This window comes from Pongo pygmaeus, chromosome 13 (assembly GCF_028885625.2).
Source record: "Pongo pygmaeus isolate AG05252 chromosome 13, NHGRI_mPonPyg2-v2.0_pri, whole genome shotgun sequence".
In the NCBI taxonomy this organism is placed as follows: domain Eukaryota; kingdom Metazoa; phylum Chordata; class Mammalia; order Primates; family Hominidae; genus Pongo; species Pongo pygmaeus.
In genome coordinates this window covers 125804263-125830811 of record NC_072386.2, presented here as the reverse complement: position 1 = coordinate 125830811, position 26549 = coordinate 125804263, and the positions used below count along the sequence as shown (strand labels likewise).

Sequence of the window (26549 nt, the reverse complement as noted above, 5' to 3'; positions counted from 1 at the left end):
ATATGGCCGGCTGTGCCGGCTGCCACCTGCTCTGTGCATTACGAAGCGTGCACGCTGGTCTGGATCTTGCACACAGCACATTCAAAGCCTGCCCTGACCCCAACACAGCTTGCTTCCACCCAGGTTCCCAAGGCTGCCCTCCCCCACCCCACAAAGCGGCTTCCATCTATGAAGGAGACAGTGGCTCCCCGAACCTGCTCATCCCTGGCTGGATGCCCCCAGCAATGCCCTTTTCCCTCCTGTCATGGCCTCTTCTCATCCCCCTTCCTTCTCCCCCTCAGGGACCCTGTCCCAATCTCACTTGGCAGCCCCATGTGGTGGCCCCTGTCTGTGCCCCTGCAGAAGGCAAGCTCTCATGCCACCGTCCTCCCAGGACACCACGGTGTCCACACGAGCCCCTGCTGCTGAGCTCTCCCAGTGTTGAGGCATCCACAGTGGCCCAGGAGACACCCGTCCAAGAGTGGCCCTGTGCGGACTGGGTGGACGGGTCACCCCCTGACTGGGAGAGAGGTGCTTGAAAGCAGGTGTGCATGGCTGGCTGGCCATCCTGCCCCAGGTCTTGGCTACACAGAGACCCAAGGCTGGGCCCCAAGCTCCACCAAGGGCCACCATTCGTCTCGTATTTTCCAGGTGCTGGGGACACAGGCCCTGTCCTCCCAAAGCTTCTGACCTCACGAGGGGCCATGGTTCCATGCAAAAATCCTCGTGCTGGAAGAATCTTGGGGTTCTCCAGGCATAGGAAGGGGAGACCAGAGAGAACATTCTGGGAACAGAAGGCCAGTGCAGCCTGGAGGGAACAGGGACCTTAGACAGCAGAGACCAGAGACTCTTCTGCAGGTGCCTCTCCCAACTGAGAACCCCACAGGGCAGGTGGCCCCTGGTGCCGTCTTTCCATGGAGCCCTCTTGGCAGATCAGCGGCCAGTGCATGTCCCTCCCTGACCTAACTGCTCTTCATTCACAGCTGGACGGGCTGCTGTGTGCCATGGGCTGAAACCTGGTATATTAGAGCCACTGGTGCTGCTGCCACCGCATATGCTGAGAGCCCCCTGTGCAGGTGTGCCCTTTCTGATCATGACCCCGAGGAACAGAAGGTTAAGAATATCCTGGCCGGGTGCGGTGGCTCACGCCTGTAATCCCAGCACTTTGGGAGGCCGATGTAGGTGGATCATGAGGTCAGGAGATGGAGATCATCCTGGCCAATGTGGTGAAACCCTGTCTCTACAAAAACACACACACAAAATTAGCCGGAAGTGGTGGTGTGCGCCTGTAATCCCAGCTACTCGGGAGGCTGAGGCCTGGGAATGGCTTCAATTCAGGAGGCGGAGGTTGCAGTGAGCTGAGATTGCACCACTGCACTCCAGTCTGGCGACAGAGCAAGACTCTGTCTCAAAAAAAAAAAAAAAAAAAAAGAATGTCCCAAAGGTCACAGAGCTGGCAGGGGCAACAGAGAGACGCAGACTCATGTGGAGCAGCTCCCCACAGGGACCCCACACAGGAGCTCACTGGTGACATCTGATGTCCCCAACAGCTCTGCAACACACTCACCCTCAGCACAGGCAGGAAAGGTCAGATTCCCAGCCCTGAGATCTAGGAAGAGCAGGGGGTCAACGGCTGGACTCAGGCCTCCTGGGAGTCGTGGGGGTCTCTGCACACTGATCATCCTTCTCTAGTTCAATGGGCCATGCACTACAGTCCCTGAGAGCCTGTGGCCAGACGGTGAGCGAGGCCACCCTGCCCCAAGCACAGCCTCACTCTAATTCGACGACACAGGCTGGAAGGCCCCAAGTTCCTGCCCAAATCCCCTCCCCAACCCCTGAGGGTTTCTTTGCCGGAAAAGATAAAGCAACGGGTGGGTTCTTCCTTCTCACAAACACACAATGCATTTATAAATACCATGCTTTCAGGGGACCAGGCTTCTCCGAAACTGAGGCCCGACACAGCTTCCCATATAAGAAAAACTGGCTGTCTGAACCTCTGGACCGCATTTCAGCCACATGTGGTGCAGTTTACTGAGAACGTGGGATTTTCCTAACTGTCCCGATTACTTTCATCAGCTTCCCAGTGAAAAGGGCCTCTCGGTTCAGGGTACAGCTGGACGATGGGCACGGATCTGGCACCGCTGTCCCAAACGCCTCTGATACAGCCCCCGGGAAGTGGCAAGCGGATGCTATTTAAAGGGCCTTGGGGTAGGGACTTGGGCCCGCGTTGGCACTTCCCTTTGGTTTGGCGAGCGTCTGTCACATGTCCTCCTGACAGAGTTGCTAACATCAGGGAGCCTGGGCCACTGGAAAAGACGCTCTAAAGGGGGCTGTAGCTGAATGGGTGGTGGGAAAGAGGTGGGGGGGGGATGCTGGCAGTTTCTGCCGGAGGCTCCACTTGGGGAGTGAAGGCTGAAGGAGAACAGACAACGATTCTCGGTCCTGGGAACGTCCCTCCTCACACTGAGAAGTGATTTGAAGGGACATTGATGTTTATTGCACCACTGGCGGTGGGCTGACCACTGCCTGCACCCACACGGTTTTATGCATTTTGGATATTTCCACCTTCTGGAAAAAAAGATTCCGTAGGATCCTTATAAAATATCTAGATGGCCTTGATGCTGTTCAGATGATGGGAAAGGACTTTGAAACACTCAGCTAAGCTCGCTGCTGTTTGTAAATGACGGCGTTTTCCTAATTATATCACCCCTTCAAACATGAACTTACTGGGGTGGTGGGAGTAGCGCTGGCCCCCTTTTTGGTGTCTGGTGTCTGATGTGAGCTGACCTGAGACTTTTATAGGAAGCGGGTCAGAAAGGAGTAAGCAGATGTTGGGCTCTGGAAGGCAGCCCATGGTCAGAGCAGGCCAGGAGCCTCCGAGCTGGGGAAGGGGTCCCAGAACTCATGTGGTCTCCCAGTGGGCAGAAACACAGCCTGGCAGGGCATTCATGCATCAGGTTGAGAGCTGGCCAACCTCCACACAGCCCTTCCCTCCTCCAACACTGAGGCAATGGGACAGGCGGGAAGGAAAGGAGGGGCTCTGGGGCCCGGTGCCCTGGGAAGCGCAGGGGTGGCTCCCTGCTGAGAAGAACTTGGGGGTTCTCAGTGCTCAGCACAGGCCGGGCATACAGTCAGTGCTTAATAAATGAATCCAGAAAGGCCTGATGCAAAGGCATCCCAAACTAACCTTATTCTGACAGCTTAGCAAGGCCCTGCAAGCTGGCTCAGGACCGTCCCTCTTGTGGTCACATGAACACAGAGATTCTGCAGGTCCCCCTGAGCCGGGCTCTCTACTAGGCAGCCCCATTGAACCTCTCCCCTCTGCCCTTGGCTACACCCGTCTTACAATGCCCTCCATGGCAGCCTGCACTGAAGCCAACATTGATTTCTTTTTCTTTTTTTTGGAGCGAGTTATTGGGCTCCTGTGTGTGTGATCAAAACTGAATGGGAGATTGGAAAAGATCAAAACAAACAAACCACGGCTGGCCTAGATCAATGGCAGGACCTGGGGACATGTCACTTAGCATGCTGGGAGTTGGAGGCTGTGCTGAGCATATGGCTTGGAATGGCTGTGGCCGAGGGTGCTCTGAGCAGACCCCCGGTGGCTCCTCTGCCAGCCCCAGCACCCATCACCCATCTCCCCCACCCCCTTGCCAGGGATCCCTTCTCCTGGGGCTTCTTCTCCCCTCACTCTACCCACCACCAGAGCCTCTTTTCCTGGAGGGCGATCCAGTCATCAAGCAGAAAATAGATGCCTAATGATCAAAAGCATCCATCAGCACCGCGACAGCTTTGCAAACCCACACCCTCGCTGTGCTGTGCAAAGCAAACAGCCGGGGCTTCCAGGAGCCCCAGATCCGTGGTACCTAGAAAAGCGATAACTCGACTAGTGCTCCCTACGACAAAGGAAGGTGATACAAAAACAGAAGTCAAGAGGCACGCACATGTGGCGTTAGATACAGACAGAGCAGTCCAGCCCTGGGGGGTGTAAGGTACAGGCAGAGCAGTCCAGTCCTGGGGGGCGTTAGGTACAGAGCAGTCCAGTCCTGGGGGGTGTTAGATACAGACAGAGCAGTCCAGCCCTGGGGTTGCCCTCTACAGCAGCGAGGTGACTGCTTCCTGCTCACAGATCTCAATGTGGCCAGCGTGGGTTTGTGGGGTGGTTTTCCTGCTCTGCATAGTGGGGTGGGCCAGATTGCGGGGAGGTGTGGGAAGGGCACTTGTTGGGGGGAGGGTGGTATAAGGGGACTCAGCTTGGAGTGTCAGTGCATGCTGCAGACAGGCACCCCACGATCCTGAGACCCTTCTGCCTCTGGGGGTGAGAACACAGCCTTGTCATCCACACTGAGATGCCGATGACCCCGAAGCGGGCAGGTCCCAGGGAGGACAAACCAGGAAGGGCATGCAGATGGCTGCATGAAGGCCCCGTCCTTCCCCCTGCTATTAAGGGACTTAATGCATGAAGAGAAAGTGCTTTGGACAGCACCTGCACACAGGACCCGCTAGCTTTTTTTTTTTTTTTTTTTTTTTCTTGAGACAGAGTCTCGTTCTATCACCCAGGCTGGAGTGCAGTAGCACGATCTCGGCTCACTGCAACCTCTCTCTCCCAGGGTCAAGCAATTCTCCTGCCTCAGCCTCCCGAGTAGCTGGGATTACAGGTGCGAGTCACCAAGCCTGGCTAATTTTTGCATTTTTAGAGAGATGGGGTTTCACCATGTTGGCCAGGATGGTCTCGAACTCCTGACTTCAGGTGATCTGCCTGCCTCGGCCTCCCAAAGCGCTGGGATTACAGGTGTGAGCCACTGAGCCCGGCCCTGCTTTCTAAGTACCTGCCAGCATCACCTTGTTTTCTTCTGTATTATGATCATTACAAAAACATCTGTGGCAGGAGCAAGTTCCTAACTCTGAACATAAGTGGGGTTTTCCAGGTGGGATGTAGAATAAAAGAGTGATCAGAGTCTTCACAGCTAATTAAATTGTTAGAAAACTTCCAAGCCTCAGCTGTCACGATTTAGAAAACAGGACAGAAAAACCTCCCTGACAAACACCCAACACCAATTGTATCCCAGCTCTGCAGTCTGGCCAGCCCCTCCAGATGGGGGCGGGGGCCACTCCCAGGCGAGGCTGGGAGATCAAGACACATGCAACAGGCTCTAGCAAGCCTGCCAGTCCCCTCCCCTCCCCAGCCATCTTCCTGGAAGGAAGGAGTGTGCCAGAGGCAGTGCCGCCCATGTTTTAAATATAAGAGATTTCGTGGAAATGGTGGCAATGGTGACGGAGGGAGGCAAAGAGATCAGAAATCGGAGGGGAGAGGGCTGGGTCCATCCCTTCCATCAAACCCGCTCCAGATAAAGCTTAGAGGATCTCACATTTCAAAGGGCCTTTCTCAGTCGGCCCAGGGCAGAGCTGGGTTGTTTGTTTTTAAGTGTTTATTTTCTAAGTGTCCTGCAAACCCCTGAAGGAAGTGGGGGCTGGGTGAGAAATGCCCACTCTGGCATCCAGAGGTCAGTTTGCAATCAAGGCACAGCGAAGCCCTGATAGCTTCCCTCCCCAAGCGAGAGCCTTCAGAGGGTGCTCGCTTTGGAGGGAGGCTTTAAGCCCACGCTGCCTGTATCCAGGGGTCTGGGGCCCAGGGGCCGAGCGAGGCCAGGCCTCACCATCAGTCAGGCAGCCACCCTCACCTCCCCATTTATCAAAGGGGCTCGAACATAAAACCCAGCTCCCCAGATAAAGGCAAATATGGTGCCTGTTTCTCTCTCCTCTTCTGAGGTTTCATCCAGGGTGGAAAAGCCTGGGAAAAAAGAACACGGCCTCTTTCCTAAATCAAAAGGAACATGAGTCTCCATCAGCCATGAAAGGAATGGCAAATGAAATACAAATGAGATGTCATTAAAACAAGAAAGGCCTAATGAATTCTCTTCCTGAAGCAGATGCAAGGACCGGAAAAGTCAGGGCTGGGTTTTGGCTCCAGAGAAATGGACCTGGGGCACCAGCCCAGCCCAGCCCAGCCCAGCCCAGCCCACCGGGGCCGGGTAGGAGGCCTTGAAGGGGTCTGCAGCCATGTCATGGGAGACCATCACCCTCATGTCACTCCCTGGCCCATGATCTACAACTCTGGATTAGCACAGAGGCCTGGGTCCCTCCCGAAAGTCTTCCAGGAACAAACGCCCCCAGGCACCAAGCTGCCTAATCCACAGGCCCTGGAGGGTGGGCGTGGCTTGTACCCATGTCCGGGGCCCACCAGGCATCCGAGAGCACCCTTGCCCAAATGACCCCCTATGACATAAGGGGACACTCACCCGGTTATCGCCTTCGGGGGCGAGCGGGTCTGTCATCCAGGATCCGAACCTCGAGCCGGAGGTCTTGACAGTCACGGGGTCACTGATGCCCGTCAACTTCCCGCAAGCTGGAAAAGAGCACGCAGGTCAGGAGAGGGAGGGCGGGGGGCCCCGGCCCGCGGTGGTCACCCTGACCCCGACTGCCCAGAGCACACGTGGCATGTGGCGGCTTCTCCTCTTGTTCTCGGGGTCTGGGGTGCCGTGGAAAGCTGCTTATGCCCTTGTTTTCACAGACAACTCCCCCAGTCTCGGAAAAGCCACCTCCTCTCCAAAACAGAGCAGCTGTGGCCAGGACAGCAGGGAAGAGCCATGGGCAGACGGCCGCCCTCCCAGGCTTCACACCTCCTCAGCCTGCTGTACCCGTGGCCTGGGGATGGGGGTGCCGGAGCAGCACCTCTAGGAGAGGGGGTCAGCTTTGCCAAGACTCAATTTTCTTTTCTTGGAAATGGGAACGCAGCGGCTCCACCCCCAAGGGCATTAGAGGTCATGCCCTGACAGCCCAGCCCGCGTGGGGCACAGTTAGGCCCAGTGTGAGACACTGCATCCAGGCAGGCCCTGTCCCACGATGGAGCAGCAACACCACCAGCTGCCCCAGAACTGACCCGGGACAAAGGCCACAGCTGCCTTCCCGCAGGAAGAGCCTGCGCGCTTCTCCCACAGGCGTGAGCCAGTTGCTTCTGCCTGTGGGAGGAGCCCAGGCTGGAGCGCTGGGATTTTGAGCACCAGGGCGGATGGGATCCTGTATGTGACCTCAGCAGCCCTCCCGTTTCACAGAGGACCATGGAGGTGAGGAGGGACACACCCGGCCACCCGGTGATTTGGGCTGAGGCTGGAGCCCCCCACACCCCCGAGGGCTCAGGGCGGCTTCCACACCCACTGCACAAGAACACAACTCCTCCTGCCCGGAGGCCGGCGTGTCTGCACAGCCACGCAGCTCTTCGAGAATGCACGAGCCTCGGCTGCCCTCTGAAGGGCCAAATGCTCCCTGATTCTAATAGGGACCCTGGATGGGAAGTGGGTGGCTTCCCTGCGGAGGGTAGAGGAAGGGCCCCTCTGCCGCAAGCCCCCGCACCCTGCCCTGTCCCTCCCGGCCAAGCCCGCCTGTGACCTCCTAGGTCTGCATGGCACCCTCGGTGGGCTTGCACGAGCACACGAGTTCAGAGGCCATCCATGTGTGGGGGAAGACTGCAGGTGAGTACGCCTGGACCTCGGCTCAGCCAGGGTAATCCCGTAGGCAAGCAGGGTGGGGTGGGCTCCAGGCTGGTCCTCGGGAGGACGTGGCCTGGCCACTCCCATGCTCAGCGCAGGTCTTGGGGTGCTTCCTACTCTCTCCCAACTGGAAGTGGCCTGTTACTGGCATCACACAAGACCAGAAAGATGAACGCTCCCGGCCCCACTGGCGTGGAGGCATCTCCGATTCTGTGGGTCGGCGGGAGAGCATGCATCTGGGCACCAGGGGTTTTCAGAGGGACGAGGAGCCCACTGCCCACAGAAAAAGACTGGGTTTGCCCCCAAATTCCCATCGAGTCGGGCTGCACTGCTCCAAGGCCCTGGCAACCTGGCTCCCAGGCTGCCGCCTCTGCCCCGATTGGAAGAAATGTCACAGCCCTTCCCTCCCTTCCTCCTCCGTGCTTAGTCCCCCATTCCTACTTTCAGGAGGAATTATGTGCTTTCCCAAGTAAATATTGTCCCCTCATGGCTGGAGGCTTCCCAGCAGTGGGGCTGGGTGAGAGGCTGCCAGGGTCTGCTCGGTCGTGGTCCACACGGGCTCTGGGCCAGGCCATGCTCCCCATCCGTGGGAGGAGAAGCAGCAGAAGAAAGGGATGGAGAGGAGATGGCCACAGCTGACCGGCGTTTATGGGGACGAGAAGTAAGAAGATGTGGGGGGTCTGAGAAGTCTCACAAGAGACTCCTCTTCCAGGAGAGCCCGGCCCAGATTTTCACCCCAGTGCAACTCGCTGGCGGAGAGGGGGAGCTCAGGGCAGCTTCACTAAGGCCCTGGAGGAGCAGGAGGCAGGAGCCATGGCTGGGCTCACCCCTCACCCTCCGGCTGCTGGGGGGCCCTGGGCTTTTGGGGAGACATCAGCTCCCTCTGCACTGGGTGGGCGCTGGGAGAAGCCCTTCACAGCCCCTTTCCAGCCCTCCCTGCCGTCCAGAGGCTGGTGTCCCCTAAGACAGTGCTTTGGCCCTGTGAACGTCCCGTGAGGGCTCTCCACGCCGTGGTTCTGTTAGTTGTCCAGAAGGAGAAGCCTAGAGGAGCGGAGGCCCCACGCTGGGTTTCCATCCAGCAGCGCACACGGGCTCTGGCCACTTCAGCCTCCTCAGTCAACACGCTGGGCCTTCCGTGACGCTGGCCCACACTAACGCCCGGAACCACACCCGCGGCAGGCTCATCCCGGTCGCATGACCTCCTGGAAGGAGACCAGGTGTCTGCCCTCCACCTTGCAGGCAGCCGGCAGAGGCCAGAGGCAGCAAGTCAGTGCCGGGCTCCTCTATGCCGCCTGGCCAGAGCCCCGCCCTGCTGGTTCACGCAGCTCTGCTCCAGCTGTCCCTCCACCTGGCGTGCCGGTCCCAGCCCCACCTTCCCACCCACCTTCACTGGCTTGCCCCAAACTGACACCTCTGCCCTAAAGACGTGCCCCTCCTTCACTCTGCCTGGCCTGCCTGTCCTCACTGGAGCCAGAGCCAGCTTCCCACCGTACATCTCCTGGAGCTGCCGAGGAATGTCTGGGTCTTACTGCCCCAGGGAAGAAGCTTCCTGCACTCACCCTGTTTCCTCCAAAACTCAGCCTGGGGTTTGTATGGAATGAATGAATGAATGAACGAATGACTCATTGCTCAGAAAAGCCTCCTAAGTCGAAGGCTTCACTCTGTCTCAGTGAAGGAGGGAGGGTGACCCTCTTCCCTGGGGGATGCTGTGTACTCCCTCTCCTCTATAGATGGGCTAATAACGACAGTGCCCCCTCGGAAGGCTGCTGTGAGAATTAGGGCAGGGACCACCAGAGAGCTTTTGGGACAGCACCTGCCACAGAGTCAGAGCTCCACAGAGGTCAGGAGGCATCGCTGGGGATTCAGCCTGAGGATGTGCAGAAAAGGTGAGCCCAGGTGGACGTGGTCTTCACCCCTCCCACTTCATCCCACCCACCCTGGACCTTGCAGTTCTGTTCTCCAGAGGGCGGCTCTGCCCCAGGCCCACCCTGCCCCAGGCCAAGGGCTCCCTCTTCCCTCCTGCATGGGCCCCACTGGCTCAGAGCTGAGCATCACCCTCTCCAGCTCCCTCTTTTAAATGCAAAAGTGACCCCTTGAAATAAGCCTTAAAATCCTGGCTTAGCAAGGGCAGGGCAGGGTGAGGCTGGCTCTGCACCCTGATCTTCCAACTGCTGGCTGCAGGCACAGCTCCCAGGGCCCTTGGGGCTGGAGGCCACCTGCCCTCCTTGAGTCAGGGAGTTATTTTTGGTTCTCCATCCAGACCGCTTCTGCCAAGACCTCAGGAACTGACAGGATCTAAAAAAGCCCATGGCAGAGCCTCAGCGGAATCTTGGCACATCCAGTTCAGGAAAGCGTCCCTCTCCAGTCACGAGCACTCAGGATGCACACACAAGGAGGGAAGAGGAGGGGAGAGGCAGGAGAGGGCTGGCCAGGCTTCCTGCACTGCTGGAGGCTCAGGAAATGGCCCCAATGGGCTCTCTCTCCTAGGAAGGCCTGGGCTTGGAGGGCCGGCATGCTCAGCTGGAGGGGCAGGCCCCCCGAGGGCCCCAGGCGGGCTGAGAAGGCAGAGCGCTGTGCAAGGCCGGGAGCCTGGACAAGCTGATGCCCCTGCGGATGAGACAATCTGCCTCTTGCTATTCGCAGGAGGAGGCCACTTCTGAGCAGCAGCCTGGACGATCTCATAGAACAGGACCGAGGAGATGCCCACTGAGGACCTCAGGCCAGAGGGGTCTCTGGGCAACAACAGAGACAGGCCAGGAGGGCTGAGTGCCCTGAAGCAGGCAGATGGGGTTCCTGTCCTGCTGCCTGTCCTCTGAGCCTATCTTCCTTGGTCCCAGCTTTTATTCCCTGCAATCCGGGAAGACTTAAGCTGGAAGAAGTCTGTAAAGCTGGGAACTTGGACAAACCAATGTCCAAGATGCAGATGAAAGAAGCTGAGAACCATGCAGCATCCCTGCCAGGCCTTGAGATCAGACCCAGGGCCTGGGCTGGGGCGGCCACTGAGAAAAGGGTCACGGCAGACCCTCCTCCTTGCATGGCAGGAAGGGCGGGCCTCCAGGAGACTCTCACCGCCTATCATCTGGAGAACTTCCTGGGAGGAGCCCTGGCCGCCCGGGCCCCACTCAGTCAGTGCTTCTGAGCGGCTTTTTAGATTTTGGTTTATTTCCTGCCCTGTCATTCTAGTGGGTTTTCCTTCAGAATCCACTGGCAAGGGCTTAACTCTCTATCCTTGAACGCACCATCACCATGTGTGCGGGTGACAGTGGCTCACTGTTTAGCTCCACTCAGGGCCGGGGGCAGGAGAAGACAGATGCTCTCTCTGCCTGGCTGACCCCTTCTCACATCTTAGGGTCAGGGAACAAGAGGGAGGCTTCAGATTTGTCTCCCCCAGGACAGAGTGTAGGGCATGGTGCCAGAGCCAAGCACCATGCCCTGCGATCCCGAGCTGGGACGGGGGCCTGCAATTGGACTTGCATCAACCTAGATACCCAGGCAGGCCCAGCTCCCAGCGGCTGACAGGGGACTCTGAAGCTGGAGCCAGCGGGCTTTGTTAAGACATGTTCCAGTGAAACAAAAAGACCTGACTGACCCTGAAGCCCAGGCTCTGTCTGTGCTTATGGGTGTCTGGGGGCTTCCTTCTCACCCTTTGGGAAAAAAAAGAAACTAAGGAAGCCTTTAGCATCAGAGTGCCAGGATGGTATATCTGGGAGGAGCCCTTCAAAGCAGCTGGCCCCCTCACCCCTCATTTATAGAGAGGACCACGGAGACCTGAAGCTGACAGGCACATGACACGCCCCGGGAGCTCCATGGGTAGAGCAGCGTCGTGCACTGACCCTCACGCTTCTGGCTTCGCTCAGCTTCGCTGCTGGGGCATCTGACTCTGTGGGCTCCCCTGGAGAGAGGGCCCCACGCCCAGCTCAGGGGATGAGGCCAGGGACACGAGGCAGCACTGCCTCTCCCTTTGCCTGGCAACAAGACTTGCTCCAGGGGAACCGACAAACTGCCTCCCTTCCAGAGGATGCCTGAGAGGAGAGGTTCAGATTCAAGTTTCTGGCTGGGCCATTAGGAAAATCATATAATGCCATCAAAAGAGGGATCTTCAGAATTGGAAACTGAAAGCTGTTGGAGCCCTGGTCCTGTTTTCTCTGTTTCTGAGTATATTCTGGGCTTGTCAGCAACAGTGACTTGAAGAAGGTAGCAGCAAGGAGAGAACTATCAAGAAGACTTTGGGAGAGCCTCTCCTCCAGGCTTACCGCAGGAAGGGAACCCGGACCCTGTTCACTGGACCATGGAACCTGCAGTCACACTTCACACCAGCAGGTGCAGCAGGCACACCAAGAAACTGCGGGGTCCGGGACAGGGGAGGAAACTGCCCGCTACTGGATGCCACATCTCACAGAAGCCCTGACCACCCAAGACGGCCGGCAGCGTGTGCTGGCTCCACCTTGCAGAAGGCCGGTCTCCTCGGCAACCTCCCAGCAAGGGAACAGGCTGCCAGGGTGGTCCTGAGATGGGTACCTATTTGCAAGGTTAAAATGAAGCTAAATTAAGCAGCTGCAGGATATTAATTTGGTGCTTAAGTTACTGAGCTTGAACGAAAGCCTGGGAAGAGGGAGGAGGAAGATCAGCAGCTGCCAAATCTATCTGTGTGTCAATCATCAATCAATCAATCAATCATTTATCTGTCTACCTACCTATCCAGTTATCAGTCAGCTATCATCACCTCTCTATCCATCGACCTACCTACCTATCAGCACCTCCTCTGCCAGGCACAGTGCTGAGCTCAGGATCTGAAGGACTTCCATGAATTGTCATTCCATGCATTACCCCGGAGCTCAGGGACCCCCTGAACCACTTTACAGATGAGGAGGCAGCTGAAACTCGAGAGGGTAAATGCCTTGGGGGAGTCGCACAGCTATGGAGTGGCATTTACTACCTTACAAAGCTGCCTCCTCTAACGGGGGAGCTCAGTTTGCTGTGTGTCAAGATTAGCTGGGTGCTGGCTACAGGCAGATGCCAGGGCCCCACCTGCAGACGCTCTGATTCAGCAGCTCTGCCTACGTGTCGCAGCCCTTCCAAAGAAAGAATTAAACGCAGAGGTGAAACCAGGCAGCTGCACTCCAAAGGTGGGAAAAAGAGGGCCTCTGGAGGCCTATTAACCCTCTCTCTTTACTCCCAAATCAATGGTGTTAGCAGCCCAAGGACAGCCATGTGATCTCTTTCACAAGAACCAAGATTTTAAGCCGCAAGGTAAACTTACCCAGCTACTAAAAATAGGCCAAGCACAGATGGGAAGGCCAGCTCATCCGGGAGGGGTGGTGCCCCCTCGGAAAGGCCCTTGGCTTCTCACTATTTGCAACTTTTTACTCCAAATCCCCACTTTGCTCCCTTGATTCCTTGATTGGAAAATGTGGAGGTTTTCTCTGGGTTTCTCCGTGATGTGCCCTGTCTATTCCAGGGAGGGAAGACACTGCTCGTGGGGAAATACATAACAACAACAAAAAGACCCTGCCACTGGATTCTTCGGAGGCTGAGGGAGACCCCTTAAGTGGGAGTGTTTGGAGGTCCTGGAGAGACGGGCAATGGTGAGGTCACTCAAGGTCATGATGGGTAGCAAGCAGAAGATAGTACCCAAGGGAAATAGTCATATAGCCCCATGATCGTTAATACAGCCCTATCATCATTAACCTATCATCATTGATGATAATACCTATCATCATTAACACTCACACCAACTCCTAGAAAGTCAAACACTCACACCAACTCCTAGAAAGTCAAATTGGGAAGCCATGGTAGAGGCCATCTGGCCCAGACCCCCCTCCAGGGACTGTCTGAGGTCACCCAGCCACTGTCACACCAGGGCTGGGCAGCATGGAGCATGGAGCTGAAAGAATGCTGTTAGCAGCCCCCATGGGACACAGCCAGCATGCACACATCAAAATGCATTAGTTCTCCGACTCCAAGCATTTCTTATTGCCTCTGTTTCAGGACTGGGGAACTTAAAGCTTTGTGCGTTCACTGAGGACACCTAGAACAGCGTTTAAAAATCACCTAAAGTGGGAACCTGGGAAAACAAGGGTTTGGCTGACTCTTTTCTTTCCCCTTGAATATTCTCTCTCTTCACCTGACTAACAACATTAGAGGTTTTTTTTTAAAGTGTTCTTTTTGGATGTTTTAGGTTTATAGTAAGGCACTTGGAGTGTGTGTGTGTGGAAGGGAGAGTAGAAATAAAAAGGGAATCAAGTTAGAACATCAGAGAAAGCCTGAGATAAACTTCATAAGGCAAAATCACCCTAAAATTACCCTAAGTTACCCTAAAAAGTAGGTAGTATGGAAACAACCTTTGTGTTATTAAAAAAAAAACAGCTTGGTGAGGATGGATGGCTAATATTTCTTAAGAAAAACTAAAAGTGGAATTGGGATTTGAAATGTGCTATTTAAAAGCAGACTCAGACACTAATGTGTTAATATTTCTCCTAGTAATTAACTGGAAAGTTGGTAAGGTGAATGGGTAATCAATCAGAAATAAGAATCCAAATGGATCGCCCCACACTGGGGGGTCTTTCTTAGGAAACACACCCGAGGAAGGGGCTCATTTGCTCAGACGCTCCTTCCCTTCCAGGCTGTGAGCGGGGGCTCCCTCCCGTGCTGTGAATGGCAGCTCTACTGTGATGTGATTGAATTTTGTTCCCTTTTTTATTCAAACTATGCATGATTCAATATTTCAGGAGCTCCACCAGCCCCCGTTCTCAATCCGGAGGAATCTGAGATGTTATTTCCAGCCCTATTAAACTGGTGTCTTCAATGCACACACACATATGGTACACACACGCACACACAATCCACCAGATGGTATGCTATTTTTTTCCAGATGTGCGACTCAGCGGGGTCTGTGGCCTCTGCACAAGACCCGGCTCTGAACAATGCCCTAGGATGGGTGTGGCCTACACTTCTCCTTTGCTGTCTCTCAAGGTAGCCCTGCCCAGGAGCCCTAATCCAGCCATCACCTCGCGAAGCCAGGCGGGCGCTGTCCACTTCAGCACCACTCCCTAAGCCTGTGCGTGTGCCGGAGGTGGGCAGTGCAGCGCCACGTCCCGCAGGGTACTGGGCCTACCTAGTTTTTGCATGCATGCACGGAGCCTTTCTTCAAGATTGGACACTCTGCTCTGAAGTTCATCGTAGTCATAGGCGCCAATTTCCTCTTGCAGCTCGTTAAGCACTGACGTCAGATTCTGGACCTCCTCTTTAAACTGCAATACCAATTTGGCATCGGCCTTGTACTCTTCCAACACAGGTATCAAAGGCCTAAGTTCATCCATTTTCGCTTTTATCGCCTGCAAGGTTAAAATAAGCTGGTTCAGTGCGATGCATGCAAGAACTCTCACACCCTGCCTTGGCCTGGCTTCTCCCTAGGTGAGGGAAAGTGTGTATATTCCCGCTTTATTTACAGGCTTATTTGTTCTGGTCCAAATGAGTTAGAAGAGCATATTAAACAGTCCTCAGAACACCAACATATTTGGGAAAGGTCTTTATTGTCAGTTTAGAATGCAACATCTTAAGGTTACATGCTTTGAGTCACATACACGAAGTTTTTTTTTTCTTTCTTTTTCAAAAAATGCATTGACAAGGGTTCAAACTATTCATGAAATGCAGCTACAGTCGCATGCAAAGGAGGATCCTGGTTGTATTCAAGGTTCCTTAGTGAAATGGTGCTAAGTATTGGAAAATAATAGTAAAAATGCATGGTGCAAAAAGCTCTCTGGCTCTCTTTCATGGTTACATGGGAGTGGACTGCTTCTTCAGTCACTGCAGCATTGAAAAAACTCTTTTAAGTTAGCCCTGCAAGTAAGAAAATGAAATACTGTTGAAGAACTAGCTCACTAGCCTGCCTGAAACAGACAGCCATCAGGAAACACATATTTGCATGGTCACTTAGAAAAATCCCACTGTAATGCTCGAGTTAGTCAAAACAAACTGCTTTAAGAGTTATTGAGATTCCCTCATCACAATTTCTGTTGGAATTTTTTTAATGCGGTTTAGCACAGTATAGGCAAGCGCTTGCTTTTCTTCCCCCAGAGCCACAGCACCCCAAAATTGGAAACTCGGAGACATGCCTGTGTCAACAACGTTTTTCAAGATGAGCTACCTCCCAGTTGCTGAAGACACCCCCATCATTAGAGGAGTCTGCCGGCCGCAGAGAAGGGAGTGCTGGCTCAGAGACATAAATGCTTTTTGGTTAGACAGGTCAACATCTCTCCCTCCAGAGTAATTCATGATGACCAGCCAGATGCAAGGACAAAATGTCCACCTGCCTCTGATGAGCACAATCAGCTCATTTCACCTCAACAGGATTGGGCCTGCTATTATTTTATTTATAATACAGATTTATAATTTCATTAGCTTGCCATTTCATCTATTTAATGTATCATTTTTAAAAGAGAATTAGTTCTTGCCTCATGCAGGGAGCACATCAAAGAAAAACATTAGCATAAAAAGGACGGGAAGACAGAGACAGAGCACATCAGCAGTTTCCAGTTGGGCGAGGCTGTGTAATTTGACCTGTTCATTTACATCTGGGCTGGATTTCTAATTAAAATGCATGTATACCTTAATTAAGGTGGCATATAACGTTGCAGTCGAATCGTACTGAGATGGAGTCAACTGTGGGCATATCTCTACCTGGCTGCACATCTGTATCTATGACTTTAGGTCAAGCAAACACCAGTTTTAATGTCCAGAGTTACCCGGAGAAGCAGAACACTTCCCACGAGGTGGAAAGGAGGTTGGCATCTCTGTCTTTTTTCCCTGAAAGTCTATGGCGTGCCTTGTCATGGCTAGATTAGGTCAGATGTGAAAAACTGCCCTGAGAGATTCCTGCTCCAGAATGGCTCTCATCAATTCAGCTAATCTTTGGCTAATGTGATTTACCTGCAGCAGCTGCAGAATGACAAGGGCCAATAACGATGTCCCTTCCCAGCTAATATTCGACTTGGCGTGGGCAGCACAGGATCTCAGACCCCTGGCTTCCAAACCACACTGAAGGGGGCTTGGGGGCGAGTGTGTGCTGCTGCCACCACTCAGGCCGCCCCTGTCAAGGTGGCTTCTGCCAAGCCAAGGCCAGTGGTGGCCTCCCTACTGCCAAGGGCAACAGTCCTTTCAAGGCACAGAACAAGCTTTGCTGTGCTTCTCCCTGCCCCAAATGACCATTTCTGTAGGGAAAGGGAGAGCATGAAGGGAAAGCACACCCAGCCTCAGAGGAGGAGGAGAAGGAGAGGGAGGAGGAAGAGGAGGAGAAGAAGGAGAGGGAGGAGGAAAAGGAGGATGAAGAGGATGAGGAGGAAGAGGAGAAGAAGGAGAGGGAGGAGGGAGAGGAGGATGAAGAGGGGGAGGAGGAGGAAGAGGAGGAGAAGGAGAGGGAGGAGGAAGAGGAGGATGAAGAGGGGGAGGAGGAGGAAGAGGAGGAGAAGGAGAGGGAGGAGGAAGAGGAGGATGAAGAGGGAGGAGGAAGAGGAGGATGAAGAGGGAGGAAGAGGAGGATGAAGGGGGGAGGAGGAAGAGGAGGAGAAGGAGGAGAGGGAGGAGGAAGAGGAGGATGAAGAGGGCAAGGAGGAGGGGGGAGGAAGAGGAGAGGGGTAAGGAAAGGAGGAGGAAGGAAGGAGGAAGAGGAAGGGGGGCGATAAGGAGGAGAAAGGGGAAGAAGAAAAGGGAGGGGAGGAATGAGGAGGGGGGAGAGGGGGAAGAGGAGGGGGAGGAGAAGGAAGAGAAGGGAGAGGAGGAGGAAGGGAAGGGGGAGGAAGAGAAAGGAGGAGGGGGAGGGGGATGAGGAGGAGAAAAGGGAGGAAGAGGAGAGAGAGGAAAGGGGAGGCAGAGGGGCAAGGGGGAAGAGGAGAGGGGAGGAAAGGAAGGGGGAGGAGGAGGAAGGGGAAGAACAGGAGGAGGAGCCGGAGGAGGAAGGAAGGGGGAGGAGAAAGGGAGAAAATAGGGGAGAAGGTGAAGAGGAGAAGGAGGATGAGAGGAGGGGGAGGGGAAGGAGGACGAGGAGGAGGAGGGGGGAGGGGGAGAGAAGGAGGAGAGGGGGAGGGGGAGAGGAGGAGGAGAGGGGGAGGGGGAGAGGAGGAGGAGAGGGGGAGGGGGAGAGGAGGAGGAGGGGGGAGGGGAGAGGAGGAGGGGGGAGGGGGAGAGGAGGAGGAGAGGGGGAGGGGAGAGGAGGAGGAGAGGGGGAGGGGAGAGGAGGAGGAGGGGGAGGGGAGAGGAGGAGGAGAGGGGGAGGGGGAGAGGAGGACGAGAGGGGGAGGGGGAGAGGAGGAGGAGGGGGGAGGGGAGAGGAGGAGGAGGGGGGGAGGGGGAGAGGAGGAGGAGGGGGGAGGGGGAGAGGAGGAGGAGGGAGGAGGGGGAGAGGAGGAGGAGGAGAGAAGGGAAGGGAAGGGGAAGGAGGAGGAGGAGAAGAAGGAGGGGAAGGAGGAGGAGGAGGAAGAGGAGGGGAAGAGGAGGGAGGGGAAGGAGAAGGAGAGGAGGGAGGGGAGGGGGGAGGAGGAGGAGGAGAGGAAGGAGGGGAAGGAGGAGGAGGAAGAGGAGGGAAAGAGGAGGAGAGGAGGGAGGGGAAGAGGAGGGGAAGGAGGAGGAAGAGGAGGGGAAGCAGGAGGAAGAGGAGGAGGAGAGGAGGGAGGGGAAGAAGGAGGAGAAGGAAGAAGAGAAGGAGGAGAGGAGGGAGGGGAAGGAGGAAGAAGAGGAGGAGGAGGAGGATAAGGGGAGGGAGAGGGGAAGGAACATGCATACCTTAAACTGCCTGGCCAGGTGTTGCTTATGACTCTCCTCCACCTGTTTGAACTTGGACTCCAGTCCTTTCATTTGGTTCTCCATCTTCTCCACGTACTGCAAGTCTCTCTGGGTCCGCCTGTCCAAGACCTCTATGGATTGAGACATGTTCTGCACCTATCAAAAGGGCAACAGGTTCAGCGAAACAGCCGCAGTAGCTGCCAGGCAATCTTCTCTGCCTGCTCGTACCGACATTGCCCTTTCCCACACAGCCAGCACACTGGGAACCAGAAGTGGCCCATGCATTATTTACAAGGTAATCACCAGCATCGCGGACTGTGAGGACCGATAACTCCCCAAACACAGCAAATTGGTTGGGTAAACATTTCCTCTGCCAACCTGTTCTTATCATCAGGGATGCAAATCAGGGGTGCGGGAGACTCAAGTTCCGTTATTGGTTGTAGCTCCAGGCACAGGCTGGGTGATTTCTCTATTTTTTTTTTTTTTTTTTTTTTTGGTGGTGGTGGGTGGGGATTGTTCCTAGTCAACATTAGTTAGGCAAGCATAAACACCAGCAGAGAGGAATGGCACTCTTAGGCTGCCCCGCACCAAGGGATAAATTCTCCTTCCTCCTAAATCTCATTGAATGTCTTGCTGATAAGGTTGATTACTTAAGTGCAGAGTGAAGGAACAAGGGAGCCGCTCTCCCTAACTCTGCATCAAGCTTTTTTCCCTATCTGCTACGCCATCCATCACACCCCACAGTATCATAGGTAGATGACTGCTCTGCAAACATGTACATTCTGAGCATAGAGTCAGGAATCAATCACCCAGCAAATGAAGAATCGCTGTTTTACATCTTTACAGGCAGATCTGAATTGAGTCTAGCCTCAAGATGGAACTTTAATATTCAACAGGATTCCAGGGAGCTTAGAAAAACAGTTTCAGTGCAACCACCTGCCAGTGCATTTTATTTGCAGGAAACTGGCGTGTGCTTCTGTGCAAATGCGTTCAGGGCTGTGGGGAGGCGGGAGGAAGCTGAGGATTGCCGCAGTGGTGTTTGGGTCATTTTCTCAGAATCGAATCCAATTACTAGGGAGGAAGTTACTTCCATGACAGCATGTCTTCACTCCTGACTTTTTTGCTGAATTTGAAAATACTCTCCCTTCTAGGAACAAAACCATTTGGGGATGAGGCTTAGCTTTGCCTGGTCAGTGTGAAAAGAGGACAGTGTGGTTTCTACTTCTTACTACACATCCTCCACCCCGCCAAATAAAGTAAAATATGAGAGAGCAAACCAAGCCTCCTCAGTAGAAGGAAAACAACTATTGCCAATCTCAGCACCCCAAAATGCAAGGAATTTCATATCTTTTTATTAGAAAGTAACACACACAAACTCATCTTGAAATTTTAAGTTTGTAAAGTACACGATGGGGTGGCTTTAGCTCCCTCTCATCCCTTCTCTTCCCTGGGAAATGGAAGCATACTTCTTATACCACCTGCCTGATTCCCTTGCTTGTCTTCCTCTGTCACTTTGAATAACTACAGCACCTTTTTCAAGAAAAGATGTAAAGTTTGTCTATATTCGTCCTTCAAGGCCCAGACCAAATGCCACCTCCTCCAGGGAGGCTTCTCTGATGAACTGAGTTAAAACTAGCTGCAAACTATTTGGAAACAACAACGTCACTTTGTTGGCACAATATCTGCCTAGGAGTGAGCCACACAGCTGTCCCCCCACAGCTTTCTGGACAGGATGCTCATGGGGGGAGTGACACTGGGTCTCATCCACATCTGTAACCCCTGCACAAAGTCCAGTAAATCTAGTGCACAGGAGTGGCCCCTGCAGCCACATGGCCGGAGGAAGCAACAATACAAATGGCGGCGCCAGTCCAGACCCCTCTCTCCATTCCCCTCCTGGCAAAATCCCCAGGAGCCAAGGCCCACAAGTGCCGAGGAAAAGCTGCTGAGCTCATGCTGAGCTCATGCTGGCCTCAGTCAGGAGACCACACACGGTGCCACAGGCTTTTTGCTCCCCAGAGGAAGAATGCTTTTAAAAGATTTCAAAGATTAGACTTTAGATTTAAAAAACAAATTTTGAAGATACCAAGCTATTGAGCTGCCTTAAAACCAAACAATTACTCTCCTATAGTTCTTCTAACCCTGAAGGCACTTTCCTTTCTGGCCATGGACAAGGCACAGGCACAGGTCTGCCTCCAGCTCACAATCAGTCTAGGATTGCAATCACACACCCATCTCCCAACCCTCGGGAAGGCGTTCCTCTGAGCACAGCCCTTCCTCTGAGCACCTTCATTTTCTTGCCTGCAGGATGTGTCTCTGAGGAGCCAACTGGCAGGCTCAGGGTCACAGAACTACGGGATGACAGTCTATCCCACACCCTACCCAACGTGGCAGCAGGCATTAAGAAGCGGGAGGGGGGCCAGCAATGCACGAAGACACACCTGGCCTCAAGATAACTAACAGCTAATAATTACCCATCCTTTCCCATGTTCCAGGCACTGCAGTGAGTCTGCTGTGTTATTTATCTCATTTGATCTTTACAAAACCCCGGGAGATGAATAAATACTATTTTGAGTCCCATTTTACACATAGGGAGACCAAGGCTCAGAGAAGTTAAGCAACTTGCTTACTGTCACTCAGCCAGGAGGCCTGCCAGTTCAAGCTGGACTGGCTCCAAAGCCTACACTCTCAAACCCAGAGCCAAGTGCTTCTTCAAAGAGAACGGAGCTCGTGTCACACGCTTGCCACTATCTGTGTCCCTGCAGTGCTCGACCCTAGCTGCATGGAACTACCTGGTGAGGCTTCCAGGGCTGTACATGCCTGGGTTCCCCACAGGGACCCCAGGGCAACAGAAATCAGAGACTCTGGAGGTGGGGGCCTGGGACTCAGTACCTTGCAGCCTCACCAGGTGAGTTAAAGGTGAAGCCAGGCCACAGAAGCACCGACCTGGCTGGAATATGCTCAACTGTGACCCAGCCCCATCAACAGGGCGCCACTGGGCTGAAGTTTCTGGAGCATCCTGTCCTGCTTCTGCCCATGAAGAGAAGGCAAGAGAAGAAAAGAGAAAGAGGAAAGAAAGAAAATAGCACACAGGCCAGGGTGTGCGGGGGAGCTGAGGACGGAGCAGCACTGCCTCCTGCTAAAATGCACAGTGCATTAAGGAGCAAGGGCCCTCTTTCACAGCAAATAGCTCATGCCCTCTGAAAATAGAGTGCCCGCTATGGTATCAAATGGGGCTTTAAATTTTTAAGCAGTAATGCTGTGGCACACACAGGCAGGAAGGAACATTCCAGGGCCTGCAGTCCCAGGGGCTCTTGGAGCATTCTGGAATCCATTTCCCAACTCTCTGCTGTCCCCGCAAATGCCTCCTCCCTGGGCTCAGGGCTCTGTTCTCCCCTCCTGACTCTCGCCGGCCGCCACAGCCCAGAGGCCCCTCCAAGTGCCGCCTCCCCACTCTAAGCTTCTGAATAATTAAAGGCTCAATTAGGCTTTGGTCTAGTTTGGTGTTAATAAATGTTGGTGGAATCTGTTAAATGCATCTTACTTTAATTCTTTTAAAATGATTTACTCAGGTGGCTAAAGAAAAAAAAATTCTATCCCTTCAAGGTGAGCGTGCTTTACCAGCTAGGCCAGTTGCCCTGGGTACCGTGATGCATCCTTCTTGCCCAAGAAACAAGGGTCCTGTGGCCATTCCAGGCAGGGACTGGGACACAGAACAGGCAGTGACTCAGAGCTTTCAAGGCCCATCAGAGGTGAGTGGGCACTCGAAACCTCTAGCCCACCCTCTCCCTCTCCAAGAAAGGGGACTTGCTTTGTCCAGAGTTTCCTGAGGGTTTGTGGTTCAGCACCAGGGAATGTTGACCCGAGTCAGGGCAATGCTGTCCTCTCACCAGGCTGCTCCCACCTTCCCCAACGAGGTGGGCAGTGACAGCACCATCTGTCCCCCCAGCATGGAGCCAGCCCTGAGTCACAGAGGCCCCCCACCCCTCACAGGCCTCCTGCCATACTTCTGAGCTGATGCCCATTCCAGAGAGTCCAAGGCCAGCCTGCAGAAAGAGTCATGGCTTTACTATTGTGTGTGTGAGTGTGTGTGTGTGTGAGACTATGTGTGAGTGTGTGTGTGTGTGTGTGAGTGTGACTGACTATGTGTGTGTGAGTGTGTGTGTGTGTCACTATGTGTGAGTGTGTATGTGTTAGTGTGTGTGTGAGTGTGTGTATGTGTGTGGTGTGACCCCGCTCCCTCAGAGTGGGAAAGTTCCCTGCCCACAGACACTACATGCAAATGCCCCTTTCTTCTGGGGAATCAATGGGTGGAACAGAAGGGCCCACCATTCCTCCTTGTTCCCTTGAACTCTCCTAGGGGGCCCCCAGAACCTAGGTTAACCACAGAATACGGGGTCCTTGGGCAGAATGTGCCAAAAGGCTGGTGGGCTGTGCCCATCAGGAGAAGGCCCCCTGACTAAAGTGGGGAGTGGAGGAGACTGAACCAGGTGACGAGCTCGGCCATGTGGGTCCGAGTGCCCGCTTCCCTACTGACAGCTGTTTGGCTTGGGACAAATAAGTCCACCTCTTAGGAGGCAAATTTCCTCTTCTTGAACTGGAGTGAAAAATCCCACCAACTTCACATGGTTCTTGTGAAGATTAAGTGAAATAATGGATTCAAAATGTGTTATGCAAACGACACCCTGCTGTTCCCACGTGGTTCCGAAGGTGACAACATGGACTGCTTTGGCCCCAGGAAGGTATTCATGGTGATGAGCACCTGTCCAGCCACTGGCCAGGTACAACAATTCAAGGGCAGAAAAAAGATCTCATCTCATAAAATCCAAATGGTCATGCATGCCTGGACCCACGGGCGCTCTCCAAGGTAGCTGCTGGGTGACAGCCCCAGCCCTGTGCACACAGATTATGACATCACTCAGAGACGAGCCTTGTGTCCCGTCTCACCATGCCCATGTGACTTCTCAGTGGAGCCTGCAGTGACAGGGAGGCAGGTCTAGTCCTCTCTTCCTGGGCCACCCTTGGAAGTCTCAATCCACCTGTCCGTCCACCCACCCATTCACCCATCCATCCATCCATCCACCCACCCATCCACCCATCCGTCCATCCACCCTTTCACTCATTCACAAATATTTTGAGTGGAGACAAGCCAGGAAAAGAGTCGAAATGGGGCCTGCAAGCTAGCCAAGCCTTGGTGCTGGCGTGAGCACACAGGCATGTACACACACACACACACACACACACACACACACACACTCTGCGCAGACTCACCTTCTCCAGTAGCTGCCTCAGCTGTTTTGTGCGGGCATCCCGTGAACACATGGTCTGCTGTGGGGCGACCACTGTGCAGATACACCTGCCCTCGCTGTCCTGGGCAGAGCTGTACACCTGCCAGCTCTCCTCAGGGTTGGTGGGCAGCACCTGGAGAGGGGCGGGGCGGGGAGGGAGAGGGAAGGAGAGAAAGGGAGACCATGAGATTGTGTATCAGATCCAACAACCAGGAGAAACTGTCCACATCCACCCCCAAGGAAAAGACACGAGGAAATGGTCCCAAGACATGTTTGACCCAAAGGGAAGAAAGGGTCCCTGGGAACACAGAGGCACAGGTCTCCTGTTAGGGGGCCCAGGGCTGGAAGGATGTCCAAGAGGCAAGACCCTTTACATTCTTAAAATTTAAGTTCAACTCAAGGGATGTCTGGAGTTTGTCATCTGGCCAAATTGATCTGCTGGGTGGATGGGACGGGCAACTGGAGGCCACAGGCTGGACGAGGAGCAAGGCAGGAAAGCAAACGCTGGGTGGCTTGCAGCCGGCACGTATTTCAGAAACAGGATATTCTTCCCGTAAGTCAAGCACAGGTGGCTGGCACCACCAAGCCTCACCTTGTCGTTCCCTGACACTTGCAGACGAAGCACCCACTGTAACAGCCCCAGATCCAGCAGCCTATTCGCCCAGAGCTGTGATGAACCCCGAGCCGCGGCAACCTCCCTGCCGGCAGCGTGGCAGAGACTGACCCAAGAAAACACTAGATTTCCAACTCATTGTGGGCTCCACCCACGAGCCATTTGGTGGATGTCGCCAAATTGCTGGTGACATGCTGTGCAGGGGTCACCCCCAACCTCAGTCCTGAGGTTTGCTCAAAGACCGCCAAGAAACCGGAGCTGCCCATGTCTGGTCTAACCTTGCTGCCCAGCCCCGCCAGGTACCGGGGCGGGCACTCCTAAGCCTACACGCTCCATCCTGCTGCTGGCCCTGCTGTCTCCAAGCACGCTCCCCTCCGGTGGCATCAGGTCATCTCTCTGCTATTTTTAGCATGAAGATGGGGAGGAGAAGTTGGGCGGGGAGAATCTATAGTAGTCATATCTTTAATCTCATTCATTCCCAACCCCAGAAGATCGGGACCGGCAGGCCGGAACAAAGTCATCATGGAGGAATCGCCCTCCGATTCCTGAAGGAGCAGGGGGGGCGGCCTCAAGAGGGGTCTCAGGAGGGAGCCACACCACGGTGCCCTCTTTGCAGAGCACTAAACCTCTGGCAGCAAAAAGAGAGGGGGAGGGAGACTCACGTCCTTCACCTCTCCTTTCAGCCTAAAGGGGCAGTGGTCTGGGGCGCGCCTTTCCGGCGGCGGCCCCTTCCCCGCGCGGCCCTCCGGGTGGCGGTTTCAGCTCAGCCTCGCTCAGCCATCTAAGTCAGCTCTGCCCAGAAGCAGCCCTGGCCACGGTTCCCCTTCCGCTAGGCTCGAGAGGGAGACGCGATTTCAATTTCAGAGGCCAGGAGGGAGGGGTGCGCGCAGAAGACGAAGGCAAAGGCGAGGGGGTGAGCGCCCAAGGGCAGATTACCAGGGGCCCCACCCAAGCCCCTCGGCACCGTCCTCGGAGGAGAAGGAACAAACCCTCCTATGGACTGGGGAGGAAAGGGCGCCTTGGGACTTTGGGAATGCAGGCGCGGGCAGGAGCCCCGGAGCCCACCAGCCGGGGCCCCACTCCCAGCCCGGTCGGGCCAGTCTGGCTTTTACAAACTAGGGCGGGCTCAGAGTCCCTGCTGGACCGAGCCCAGACTAGGGTCTAGCGGCGGCTCCACCCCTCACTCGCTGAGTGTGACCTTGGACAAGTCCCCAAGTCCCCAGCCTTAGTTTCCTAACCTTTTCAATGAGGGGCTCATGATTAGTGACCCAGGACTCCAAGCCTCCGAGAACCCACCAAGCCCCCCCGGCCCCGCGGCGAGGGGCCCAGGCGAAGGAAACGCCGTCCCAGGGGCGCGCGGGCGGAGATGGAGTGGCCCACGCTGGGGGAGTGGGAAGCAGGGTCGCCACCGCTGCGCCGGCCCGCGACGCCTGCCCTTGCCCGCCCTGCTCCCCGCCGCTTCCCTGGGCGACTCGGGTCCCGCGCAGCGCCCGCCCAGACCCGGGCTCCGGACCGAGGTGGGGGGAGGAGGAAGAGGAGGAGGAGGAGGAGGAGGGGCCGCGCCAAGGCGGCCGGCGGGCGCACTTACGCCGGTGCTGCGGTCCAGCGTCCCGCCGCCGGCCGCCGAGAGCTTGGTGGTGTTGAGGCCCACCAGCGAGGGCAGCGTCTGGGACATCCAGTTGGTGATCATGGCCATGGTGCTCAGCACGACCCCGATCTTGAGCAGCGGCACCGACATCGCGCCTCGAGCTGCCTCCAGCGCCCGCTCCGAGCTGGCACCGGCTCCCGCGCTCAGGCGGCCTTCAGGCGGCGGGCACCGCGGCGGGCAGGGGCGCCCGGCTGTGTCCCCGCGCCCCCTCGGCCCGCCGCCGCCCGCCCGCCGCCGCCGCCGCCCCGCGCGCCCCGGCCATCGCCGCGCCTTCCCCGGGCGCCAGGGAAGGTGGCCAGGCGGCCTCTGCCCGCCGCGCCCTGCGCCTCGCGCCGCCCGCCCCGAGCCCTGCCTTGCCCGGCTGCGTCCCTCCGGGCTCCTCCGCCGCCACCGGGAAGCGCCGTCCGGCTCTGAGCGCTGCGCGGGCTGCGCGCGGGGGCCGCGGCCGGGAGGCGGGGCTCGGCCGGGCGGGGCCGACGCAATCCGCCCAGGAAATGGGTGGATTTTTCCTCTTGCTCGGCTCCCCGCCGCCCCCTGGCTGCTGGCAGCGAGGTCTGCAAACTCCAGTCCGCCCGGGAGTTAGGATCAGGGTGACATGAGGAGACGGACGCACCACCACCCTCACATCATAAAATATCCGGCGGCGGCGCGGGGACTCCAGCTGGCGGCACGGCCCGCGGCCCTCCAGTCCCGGGGCTTCT

General features: G+C 55.5%; 1 protein-coding gene across 1 annotated transcript in view; it reads right to left on the bottom strand.

Moving 5' to 3' along the window:
* OLFM1 (olfactomedin 1) overlaps positions 1-26271 on the bottom strand; it is a 34546-nt gene extending 8275 nt beyond the window's left edge. The window contains exons 1-5 of the mRNA XM_054502012.2: positions 25789-26271; positions 23571-23720; positions 18303-18458; positions 14641-14860; positions 6279-6385 (exon numbers count right to left, since the gene is read on the bottom strand). Of these exons, the coding sequence (XP_054357987.1) occupies positions 6279-6385; positions 14641-14860; positions 18303-18458; positions 23571-23720; positions 25789-25938 (783 nt within the window). The 5' untranslated portion in view covers positions 25939-26271. The remainder of the gene's footprint in view (positions 1-6278; positions 6386-14640; positions 14861-18302; positions 18459-23570; positions 23721-25788) is intronic.
* Positions 26272-26549: the final 278 nt, after the last annotated feature.